The 12,672-nt window shown below is 38.6% G+C and overlaps 1 protein-coding gene across 12 annotated transcripts in view; it reads left to right on the top strand.

The window, feature by feature from the left end:
- The window catches only part of HHAT (hedgehog acyltransferase), a 404,545-nt gene extending 392,154 nt beyond the window's left edge, over window positions 1-12,391 (top strand). For all 12 annotated transcript variants that reach the window (XM_037824548.1, XM_037824553.1, XM_037824584.1 and 9 more), the window contains one exon: window positions 11,104-12,391. In XM_037824548.1, the coding sequence (XP_037680476.1) occupies window positions 11,104-11,195 (92 nt within the window). In that variant the 3' untranslated portion in view covers window positions 11,196-12,391. The remainder of the gene's footprint in view (window positions 1-11,103) is intronic.
- The last annotated feature ends 281 nt before the right edge of the window (window positions 12,392-12,672 follow it).

Below are 12,672 nucleotides of genomic sequence, written 5' to 3'. Positions count from 1 at the left end.
CTTGTGCCCTTCAGGTGACCAGCACCTAGGACAGGGCCAGGCACACAGCAGCTATGCCCAGTGCTGGCTGAATGACATCGAAAGGTGACTTGTAGAACTTTTCTTTTTCTTGTCATCACATGTCCTACTCCTGAGGTCAGGAAAGGATGAGGAGTTCTTGGCAGCCATCCATTACACACCAAAATTATATCTGTAGGGACACGCATGCATTAAAAAGGCTATGAGATGTGTGTACATAATAGAATTCTCAGGAGGCCCTAGATTAATCTTTTGCATTTCTGTTACACTTTTTTAAAAAGCACAACCAAATCTCTGATCCTGTTTTATTTCACTTGCCTTTTTAAAAGAAATTCTTGTTGTGTAGATGGAGAAACTGCAACCCTGCTAGGGTAAAGTACACATGTCCACGTCCCAGGGCCGGGTCTCCTAACGCCTGTCAAGCTGCCTCTTTGCGTGGTGTACAGTGAGATGGGGGAATTTTCAGGTCTTTGCTGTGACCCAAACTAAAGTTGTTTATGCCTCACCTCTGGACAGTCTTACAGTTCTGCCTGCTGGGCGGAGGCTCTGCCCAGGGATATCCCTTGACAGCCACAGGTGCCAAGAGCATTTGTAGAATGCCCCAGACCCAGCTTTGTATAAATGAAACATACCCATTCACCCACCTCCTCAGCCAGCCTCTGGGCTCCATGTTGACCAAACACCTGCTGTGCCTCACCCCAAACACAGCTGAAGGCCAGGAGTGTTTCCTGTGCCTGGAGCCCTCTCTGCCCTCCCTGCTCCCTGCACCCCCTAAGAGCAGATATTGACGGGGGATCTCCTACATCCTGAGCCACAGTGGAAAGAGATCTGAGGGCTTCCAGGATGAATGGGCCCATCTTGAAACCCAGGTAATACCTGGGATTTTTGTGACACTTTTTAAACAGCCCTACCAAATCTTTCATCTTATTTTATTTCACATTCTTTGTTTTAAAAAAAATCCCACTGTGGGAAGATGGCAGAGTAGGAAGCTCCAGGAATCAGTCTCCAGCAGAACAACTATTAAGCATTGTCTGAATCAATGATTTTGAAAACCATGGAGTCCCATAAAACACTGTACAAACTGTAAAACATCCAGGGAAGAGCAGGAGGAAGAGGCTGATAAATTATGGTAAATACCAGTAAATTGCTCTCCCCACGGGGCAGTTACTGTTGCCCATCCCTTACTTTCATGACAGGAGCAGTGGGGTCCAGGCATAGCTTGCTGGAGCCAGAAAGGGACATAAAAATCCAGTTCCCCGAGATGTGAGGGGTGGGGGCTGCAGCGGGGAGGGCTGTGATCATGAATCGCCGCTTTTGATTAGCTGTGTCAGAATGCGGGGGGCCCGCCTCTGAGAACAGCCATTGTACCAGCCTGCCCTAGACAGACAGTGGCGGAGACTCAGAAGACACTTCCTCAGCGCTGCAGAGGACAGATGAAGGTTGCATTTGCTGGGCAGGTACCAAGTCAAGAAGCTGTGAGAGAGGCTTCTGGTGCCTTTCCTGACTCATCTCTCAGCTCCTCCCCAGGGAAGTTTGGAGCCAGCTGGCGCCCCTTTTTGTGTCCCTGGCCTCGTTCTGGCTGGGGAAGACCGACTTGGGAAACTCCTCTCTGACATGCCCTCCTGTGATGGTTTGAAGCTGTATGTACCCCAGAAAGGCATGTTCTTAAAGCTAATCCATTCCTGTGGGTATAGGCCTATTTTGGGTAGGACCTCTTGATTAGGTTATTTCAGTTGGGGCCTGCCCCAGGTAGATCTTCATCCTCTTACTGGAATTCTTTCTAAAGAGATGAAATTCAGAGAAAGAAACAAAGAGAGGATACAGAAGCTCAGAAAGAAAGCCACAGATAGAGCAGCCAGAAGCTGAAAGCAACAAAACCCAGGAAAGAAGGACCAGCAGACACCATCATGTGCCTTGCCATGTGATAGAGGAGTCCGGATCACCAGCAGCCTGTCTTCAGGAAGAAGATATCATCCTGATGATGCCTAGATTTGAACATTTTCATGGCTTCAGAACTGTAAGCTTGTAAGTTGATAAATCCAAATTGTAAAAGCCAACCCATTTTATAGTATCTGTATTTCAGCAGCTGTACCGAACCAAAACATCCCGTCTTCCTAGAATATGCCTACCAGGCAGAAGCAGCTTGAGACACAAATGCAGAGTAAGAAGCAAATGAGGTTGGCAGAATGGGGCAGGGATTACCTGCTTTAAGTTCAGCAGTGGAACCTTGGGGGAGGGAGAAGTTCTGTTTCCTGGGAAGTCGCAGGGGCATTCAGACTCTTATAAATAGGGGAACTCCTAAGACCACTGGCAAGCACAAGCCCAGGTCAAGACACAGGCCTGGAAAAGACAGGGAGGACCTTGCACTTAGCATTCCCTTTGGGCTGGCCTGCCTGATTGGAGGGTTGAACTCTGATGGAGAACACCAGCCAATGCAAAGCCAGTTTGCAGAGACAGTGAAAAATGTTTTGAGCTTAGGTTTGCTTGGTTTTGATAGCTCCTGACACTCAAGGAAATCTATGTCACATCACCAGCTGGACATAAACTCAAAAACAGACTTCTCAGGGAATAAATACAAGAGTTAGCATTTTAAAATATTAAAATGTACAGTGTCCAACAAAAGATTACAAGACCAAGAAAAAAAAATAGGAAATGATGGCCCATCCAAAGGAAGGGGATAAACATCCAGAAAACAATGAATAACACCAGACTGTTGACATACCAAAGACTTATAAAAGTGGTCTTCAGTATGCTTAAGAAGAAGGAAAATAAAGAGAAAGAACTAAAGTGTATTAGGAAAACAGTCAATATGCTCATGGAGATGGAGATAAAGGAAAATACAGAGAAAGAACTAAAGGATATCAGGAAAACAATGAATGAATATTATGAGAATCTCAGTAAAGAGAAATTTTAGTAAGGAACCAAACAGCCCTACTGGAGTTGAAGACCATAATAACTGAAATGAAAAATTCCCGGGAGGGTTTCAACAGAAGATTAGAGCTGGGAGAAGAAAGAATTAGTAAACTCGAAGAAAAGACAATTGAAATGAGTCAGGCTGCTGCAGAAAAAAAAATTATCAAAAGTGAAAATAGCCTGAGACCTGTGGGACACCATCAAGCATACCGATATGTTCATTGTGGGAGTGCCATAAAGAGAAGGAGTAGAGAAAGGGGCATAAGGAATATTCAAAGAAATAATAGAAATCTTCCCAGACTTAGCAAAAGATTGAATATGCGCATCTGAGAAACCCAAAGAACACCAAACAGGATAAACCTGAAGAAGAATATGCCCCATCACCTACTAATGAAACTGTCATGGTCAAAGGAAAAGGAGAGAGTTCTGAAAGCTGCATGAAAAAAGCAAAATGTTATGTACAATCAATTTGATTAGGTTCTTTTTTCTCATCAGAAACCATGGAGGCAAGAAGGCAGTGTGTTGAAATACTTAAATTCTGAAAGAAAACAATTGCCAACAGAGAATTTTATATCTGGTGAGACTTTCTTTCAAAAAATGCAGTAGAGATTAAGACATACCCAGATATTAAAAAGCTGAGGGAGTTCATCACCACTAAACCTGCCCTACAAGCAATGCTAAATGGAGTTCTTCAGACTGAAAGGAAAGGATAGTAGACAGTGGTTCAAAGCAGCATAAAGAAATAAAGACCTCTGATAAAGGTAACCATATGGATAATTATCAATGCCAGTACTATTGTATTGAACTTTTTTGGCATATAACTCCTCTTCTTACTTCCTACAGGTGTTAAAATGCAAATGCATAAAAAGTAATGATAAATCTGTGGTGTTGGACATACAGTGTATAAAGATATAATCTGTAGCAAGTTCAAAAAAGGTGAGGGGATGGAAAGGTGTAGGAACACAGTGTATGTGTATGCTGTTGAACTGAAGTTGGTATGAAATCAAATATGATTGTTATGTATGTAGTATGTCAAATTTTAACCCCGTGGTAACTACAGAGAGAATATATGAAAAATATATGCAGATAGAAATAGAAGGAAATCAATGTGGCATAACAAAAAAATCAAATCAATATGAAAGTAAGCATTAACAGAAGAATTGAGGGACAAAAAAGCTATGACTTACAAAGACTAAATAGCAAAATGGCAAAAGAAAGTTCCACATTTTCAGTAGTGATTTTAAATGTAAATAGATTAAACTCTCCAGTCAAAAAGGCAGAGATTGGCAGAGTGAATTAAAAACCATGACCCAACTGTATGCTATTTATGAGAGACTCACCTTAAATTCAAAGACATAAATAGGTTGAAAGTAAAAGGATGGAAAGAATATATACCATGCAAGTAGTAACCAAAAGAGAGCTTAGGTAGCAATACTTATATCAGATAAAATAGACTTTAAGTCAAAAACTATTACATGGGACAAAGATGGTCATTATATACTGATAAAGGGGCCAATTCAACCAGAAGGTGCAACAATTATAAATACATATGCAACTAACAGCAGAGTCCCAAAATACATGAAGCAAATGCTAACAGACTTGAAGGGATAAATAGACAGTTCTACATTAATAGTAGGAGATTTTAATACACCACTTCCAATAATGAACAGAACATCTAGACAGAAGATCAGTAGGGAAATAGAAGACTTTTATCATGCTATCAGCCAACTAGACCTAACCAGCATATATAGAACACTTTATTCAACAGCACCAGAATACAAATTATTCTTGAGAGCACATGGATCATTCTCCAGAAAAAAACATATTTTAGGTCACAGTAGAAGTCTCAGAAAATTAAAAAACACTGAAATCATACAATGTATCTTCTCTGACCACAATGGAATGAAGATAGAAATCAGTAACAGAGGGATAAATGGGAAATTCTCAAATATGTAGAAATTAAAAAATGAATCCTCAACCAACCAATGGGTTAAAGAGGAAATCACAAGGGAAATTAGGAAATATCTTGAGGCAAATGAAAATGAAAATACAACACACCAGAACTTACGGGATGCAGCAAAGGCAATGCTGATAAGGAAATTTATACATCTAAATGCTTACATTACAAAAAAGAAGATGTCAAAATAGACCTAATTTCAAAACTTGAAGAATAGAAAAAGAAGGGTGAACTAAACCCAAGGCAAGCAGAGGAAGGAATAACAAAGATTAGAGCACAGAAAAATGAGAATAAAATAACAATAGAGAGAATCAACAAAACCAAAAGTTGGTTCTTTGAAAAGATCAATAAAATCGACAAAACTTGAGCTAGATTGACAAAGAAAAAAAGATAAAGACCTCAAAAACTAAAATCAGGAATGAAAAGGGGGGGGGCAGCCTTACTACCAACCCCTCAGAGATAAAATGGATTATAAGAGGATACTATGAACAACTGTATGCCAACAAATTAGGTAAGCCAGATAAAATGGAGAAATTTCCAATTTTGAAACAGACACATACTACCTCCACTGACATAAGAAGGAATAGAAGATCTCAATAAAGCAATAACTAGTAAAAAAATTGAATTGGTAATCAAAAACCACCAAACAAAGAAAAAGCCAATGGCTTCACGGGGAATTTTATCATACATTCCAAGACGAATTAACACCAGTCCTGTTCAGTGTCTTCCAAAAAAATTGAAGAGAGGGCAACACTCTAATTCATGCTACAAGGCCAACATCACCCTCATACCAAAGCCAGATACAGATGGCACAAGAAAACAATAGACCAATATCTCTTATGAATATAGATGCAAAAATCCTCAACAAAGTACTAGCAAACCAAATCCAACCTCACATTAAAAGAATTACACACCATGATCAAATAGGATTTATCCCAGGTATGGAAGGGTGGTTTGATATAAGAAAATCAATTAATGTAATACACCACAGTAACAGAAGGAAAGAAAAAAATTATCTTAATTGATGCAGAAAAGGCATTTGACAAAATCGAGCACCCATTCTTGATGAAAACACTTAAGAAAACTAAGAAAAGCAGGACACTTTCTCAATATCAAAAAGGGCATATATCAAAAACCCACAGCTAATGTCATACTTAATGGTAAAAGACTGAAAGCTTTCCCTCTGAGATCCGGAACAAAACAAGAATGCCCACTGTCACCACTGTTGTTCGACATCATACTGGAAGTTCTAGGCAGAAAAATCAGGCAAGTAGAAGAAATAAAAGGCATCCAAATCAGAAAGGAGGTAAAATTTGTCCTATTTGCAGGTGACATGGTCCTATATACAGAAAATCCTGGAAAATCCACAACAAAGCTGCTAGAGCTAATAAAGGAATTCAGCAAAGTAGCAGGTACAAGATCAACACACAAAAATCTAGTGTTTCTATACACCAGTAATGAACAATCTGGAGATGACATCAAGGAAAAAGTACCATTCACAATAGCAACTAAAAGAATCAAATATCTAGGAATAAATCTAACCAAGGATGTAAAGAGCTTGTACACAGAAAAGTACAAAACATTGCTAAAAGAAATCAAAGAAGACCTAACTAAATGGAAGGACATTCCATGTTCATGGATTAGAAGACTACATTTTGTCAAAATGTCAGTTCTATCCAAAGTGCTTTACAGATTCCATGCAATCCCAATAAAAATTCCGACAGCCATTTTTTCAGCGGTGGAAAACTAATCATCAAATTTATATGGAAGGGTTTATATGGAGGGGTTCCTGAATGGTCAAAGCCATCTTGAAAAAGAAGAACAAAGTTGGAGGACTCATACTTCCTAATCTTAAAACTTATTACAAAGCTACAGTAATCAAACGTTACGTTACTGGCACAAGGATAGACATTTAGACCAATGTAATAGAAATTATAGTTCAGAAATCAACCCTCACATTTATAGCCAACTGATTTTTGACAAGGATGCCAAGTCCACTCAGTTGGGAAAGATTATCTCTTCAACAAATGGTGCTGGGAAAACTGGATGTCCATATGCAAAAGAATGAAGGTGGACCCCTACCTCACACCATATTAAAAATCAACTCAAAATAGATCAAAAACCTAAACAGAAGAGCCAGAACTATAAAACTTCTAGAAGAAAATGTAGGGAAGCATCTTCAGGATCTTGTGTTACGGAATGCAATGGTTTCTTAGACTTTACACCCAAAGCACAAGCAACAAAAGAAAAATAGATAAATGGGATGTCATCAAAATTAAATACTTATGTGCATCAAAGGACTTCATTATAAAATTAAATTGACAACCTACACAATGGCAGAAAATATTTGAAAACCCTATATTTGATGAGTTTTTTTTATGTTTAATGCAATTTTATTTTGATATAATCACAAAACATACAGTTGTTCAAAGTGTAAAATCAGTTGTTCACAGTATCATGATATAGTTATGCATTCATCACCAGAATCAAACTTTGAACATTGTCATTACCCCCCAAAAAAAGATTAAAATAAAAAAAGAACAACCAAAATATCCCATCCCCCCCCTATTATTCATTTACTTTTTTAAAAATACAGTTTGATTGAAATATATTCACATACCCTATGGTCATCCACAGTGTACAATCAGTTATTCACAGCACCATCATACATTTGTGTATTCATCATATCTGATAAGTTTTAATATGTATGATATATTAAAAATCCTTCAACTCAACAACAAACAGAAATCCAATTTTAAAATGGGCAAAAGACTTGAATAGACATTTCTCCAGGGAAGATATACACATGGCCAAAGAGCACATGAAATGATGCACAACATCATAGCCATTAAGGAAATGCAAATCAAACCTACAATGAGATTCCATTTCACACCCACTTGGATGGCAGCTACTAAAAAGAATGGAAAATTACAAGTGTTGGAGAGGATGTGGAGAAATAGGAGCACTCATTCATTGCAGGTTGGAATGTAAAATGGTGCAGCCACTGTAGAAGAGTTTGGCAGTTCCTCAGAAAGTTATGTATAGAATGACTGTATAGCAGTAAATACCTGAAACTATCAAGCTACAACCCAGAACCCATGAATCTTGAAGACGATTGTATAAAAATGTAGCTTATGAGGGGTGACAATGTGATTGGGAAAGCCACATGGACCACACTCCCCTTTGTTTAGTTTATGGATGGATGAGTAGAAAAATGGGAGAAGAAAAAAAAAAGGGCACCCAGTGTTCTTTTTTACTTTAATTGTTCTCTTTCACTTTAATTTTTATTCTTATTATTTTTGTGTGTGTGGTAATGAAAATGTCAAAAATTAATTTTGGTGATGAATGCACAACTATATAATGGCACTGTAAACAATTGAATGTATGCTTTGTTTTGTATGACTGCGTGGTATGTGAATGTATCTTAATAAAAATGAATTAAAAAAATGTATAAGCCAGCAACCCCCCTTCAATGTATATACTCAAAAGAGTTGAAAAGGGGCTTGAACAGATGTTTGCACATCGATAGTCATAACAGCATTATTTGCAGTTGCCAAAAGATGGAAGCAACCCAAGTGTCCATCATCTGAAAAATGGATAAACAAAACGTTGTATATACACACACTGGAATATTATTCAGCTGTTAAAAGGAATGAAGTTCTGATGCATATGACAACATGGATGAACCTTGAAGACATCATGTTGAGTGAAATAAGCCAGACACAAAGGACAAATATTCTACGATCTCACTGGTAGGAAATAATTAGAATTAGCGAACTCATAGAGTCAGAATTTAGAATATAGGTTATCAGAGGACAGGGTGAGAATATGGACTAAGGAGTGTGAGGCTTAAAATGTTCAGAGGTTCTATTCAGGATAATGGAAAAGTTCTAGTAATGGACGGTGGTGATGGTAGCACAACATTGTGAACATAATTAATAGCACTGAATTATATATTTGAATGTAGTTAAAAAAAGTTTTAGGTTGTATACTAGAATAAAATTTTTAAAAACAATCCATGGAACTGCACTGCACTGCACAGTGAACCCTAAGTTAAACCATGGACTATCGTTAATAGTATGATTATAAAATGTGCTTTCATCAATTGTAACAAACGTGCCACACTAATTCAAGGTGTTAGTATTAGGGTGGTCTATGGGAACCCTGTATTTTATGCTTGATTTTTCTGTAAACCACAATTTCTCTTAAAAAATATTTTTGAAGGCAAAGAAAAATAATTTCATATAGTATTTTATGAAGATGGCAGGTTAGAAAGATATATATGTATGTATATATATCTTAGATATATATATAATAATGATCAACTTTGTAAGAAAGTGTTATTAATGAGAAGTACAATTTGTTCTGTATATCTGTGTAAAGATATTCCATATTGAACAATTACTGCTTTTATAAGCAACAAAAACAAATGAATAAAAAACTGCACATTAAAAGCATAGTCTCGATTATAGGATATGTAAGAATAGGATCTTATTTGTTAATAGTGGCACTTTAATGTGAAAGTAAGAAAAATGGTGTGTTAAGAACTTGTTCTATATTAGATATTGAACTGGATGGTTATTAAAGTGCCTTCTAATTTAACTCCTGTTATTTTTCCCTTAAAATTATTGTGCTCCTTAATACTTTGAAAGTCGTCAGGGAGAAACATGATTATTTATTAGGTGTGTGTGGGAGTGGGTGGGTGGGTCGGTGGGAAGAGTCTTTGCCAACACTGCTATCGGCAGTCTCTTAATGTGGAACACAAAATCTTACTTTCATAAAGAAGTATACTTCTCAAAAGAAAATTCTAGGAAATAATCTTTTTTCCTGAGCTGAAGCATTATCTTCATAATAGCATATAATGGCATTAGGAAGAAGATAAACCTATGAAAGTTGAGTTTTGTTAAATTTTATCTGATGAATGAAACAAAAAATTCCCATTGTGTAGATGGGGAAACTGAGACCTGCAAGGAGGAATTTAACATGCCCACATAGCACATTCGGGATTACAAGCCAGGTCTCCCAACTGCTGTCTGCCTGTCTCTCTGAATGATGGAGAAAAGTCCAGCAGTACCTGGCTGACTAGCAAACAGCAGGCAGACCTCAGGCCTGGTTCCAGAGGCAGGCTTCTTGGGGGCCTCTGCTTTCCTCATTTCTCTTGCTTGCAGGACCTGGGAGAATTCTTGTGCTAATAAGCCAGTCTGAGAAGCAAGTTGACTTTCCTGTAGTCAGTCTAATCTTGGTGGAGAAAGATTTCTGTGCCCTCTTACCACCATTGTGCCCACCATATGCCAGGCACCATTTCACTCAATCCTTATTGAACCCTATGAAGGAAGTTGTTTATCCTTAGTTTTACATTTGAGGTTGTTAACCTGCCCAAGGTCACACAGCTGATAAAAGGCAGAGTCAGGATTTTAACTCATCTGAACCACACTTCAGATGGTCTCTCTGGGAATTTGCCCCTGTCTTTTTACATCTGACAAATTCATGGCGCAGTTTAAATGTGCTCTGTATACACCATTATCTAGCACTTACTACATGGATTATAAATCCTGGTCCCTTGTCCTTGCCGTTTCTCACCTGTGCCATTCACACAGGACTCTAGGTCTTTCTCTTTTTGCATCTGGTGTCTTCCATGGCACTTCTGGCTGCCTAAAGCCCCTAATAAAGGTTTGAATGAGCAAAACATAAAAAAGACACAGAGATCATTAAGTAAAGTACTCAGCAGGAAGTGTTGTAATTTAAAATATATACATATATCAGATACACTAAGATGACTATTTGTAGAAGAACCTTTTAAAGCTTTGAGTTTTGAAAGCAGATGTTTGGTTTAGGATCCCTCTTCTGTGTGCTTACAAACAGCACTAAAATGGTCAATTGGTATTTTGAGATTTACTATGAAACTCATGGGCTTTTTCTTTTTTGATTATTAACTTTTAAGTATGTATCTGTTAAAAGCTTGCTCCATTTTAAAAGTGATTTCAGTTTGTGATAGTGCATTCCTCATTTTATGCTGAACCCAACTGGAATGTAGGATGCAAATTGCTGGAGTTTCATTTAGAAAGAACTTTCCAGGAGACACACATCTTATTGCATAAATCCAGCTTGGTGGTGGTTCTCATGTTGCTTTTTCTAAAAGGGACAGTTTGCTCCTGTGGGAGTCGCCACCCCAGCCATTTCTAACAGCTCTTCCATCTCTTTCCTCCCCACAACAGGCTGGCCGTGGGTCACCCTCTCTGTCCTGGGATTCTTGTACTGCTACTCCCACGTGGGCATCGCCTGGGCCCAGACGTATGCCATGGACTAATGCCGCTGGGCCCCAGGCCCACCCTCACTGCCGCCTCCATGGCAAATGGTGCTTCACCTGACCTCGAACCCCAAGATAATCTCCAAGGGACCTGTGCTTGATCTGCTCTTTTGTTCAGGTTGCCTTACTCCAAGACTGGGAGACTGAGCTCTCATAGAAAATTTACAACCAGAGAATCTTCTAACTGTGGAGCCTTAGAGATCATCTACCCCAACCCCAATTTCCCTGTTGAGTAAGCTGGGGTCTGGAGCAGTACAGTGTCTTGCCCAGTACAGGTGCAGGAGGCAACATTGTGGTCTAGAACCCAGTTCTATGGACATCTGGGTTCTTTCTCTTTTACCAAGAATTAAATATTGGTGTTTTGTGATTGAGTCATAGACATTCTGATTCATCATAGGCCTGCCCTCCAGTGGAAAAAATTTCTGAAACATTTTGGTGATGTCTAAGTGATCTCTTCCCCACGTCCTGCAAGTGCAGTCTCTAAACCCATTCTAGGGTTTGATGCTTCATGGTTCATCTCTTCTGTAGGGAGGCAATAAAGCCATAGCTGTGCTTCTCATTACCTAGTCAGAGAAGACAGAAGTTGTCCATGGTATTCCAAGAAGTCAGTATCCAGGAAGACCTGTTATTTGAACTTTATCAGGGTAATCTAGATTTGTTTGCTTGGGTCCTATGACTTGCAGAGAAGTATAAATCTGGTAGTTCCTCTACCTGAGAGTTAATTGTTTCTCAATAAAGAAACAGAATTTAAAAACCCAGAGAAGAATTTATTCACAGACTGGTGCTATCTGGCAAGTCACAAAAGATTTCTTGTGGTCCTTTCTACTCTCTCCATACAAGCCCCAGCAAGCATCTTCCTGTATACTTAGTGGTTTAGATTGGTTGGTTGGTGGTTTTTCTTATAAAATAGGACCTTTTCGAACATGTAGATAATTCACATTTTTGTAGAATTGTTTTGAATATTTTTGAGGAAAATGTTTAAAATCTAAACATAATGTGATGGTTTGGAGGCTTTATGGATCCCCCCAAAATTATGTTCTTAAATTTAATCCATTTCCTTTGGGTGTGGATCCATTAAAATGAGATCTTTTGGTGAGTAAGATCTTAAGTTGAAATGTGACCCACCTCATTCTGGATGGGTCTTAATCCTCTTACTGGAGTCCTTTGTAAGAGGATGAAACAAAGAGAAAGACACAGAAGCCCAGAAAGAAAGACCCAGATGCAAGAAGCTGAAAGCAACAAAGTCCTGAAGAGAAGGAAGAGACCAGCAGATGCCATCATGTGCTTTGCCTCCTGACAGAGGAGTCCAGGTACGGTTTTGATTATGCCTTGATTTGGACATTTTTATGGCCTCAGAACATAAGCTTTTAAGCTAATAAATCCCCATTGTTAAAAAGCCTGCCCGTTTTATGCAGTCTGCGTTTTGGCAGCTTTAGCAAACTAAAACACTTAACATCAACTCTTGATTATTCCCACC

The sequence above is a fragment of the Choloepus didactylus genome, chromosome 2 (assembly GCF_015220235.1).
Source record: "Choloepus didactylus isolate mChoDid1 chromosome 2, mChoDid1.pri, whole genome shotgun sequence".
Lineage (NCBI taxonomy): Eukaryota > Metazoa > Chordata > Mammalia > Pilosa > Megalonychidae > Choloepus > Choloepus didactylus.
The sequence above is the reverse complement of the archived record's forward strand: the minus strand, read 5'-3'. Positions and strand labels throughout refer to the sequence as shown.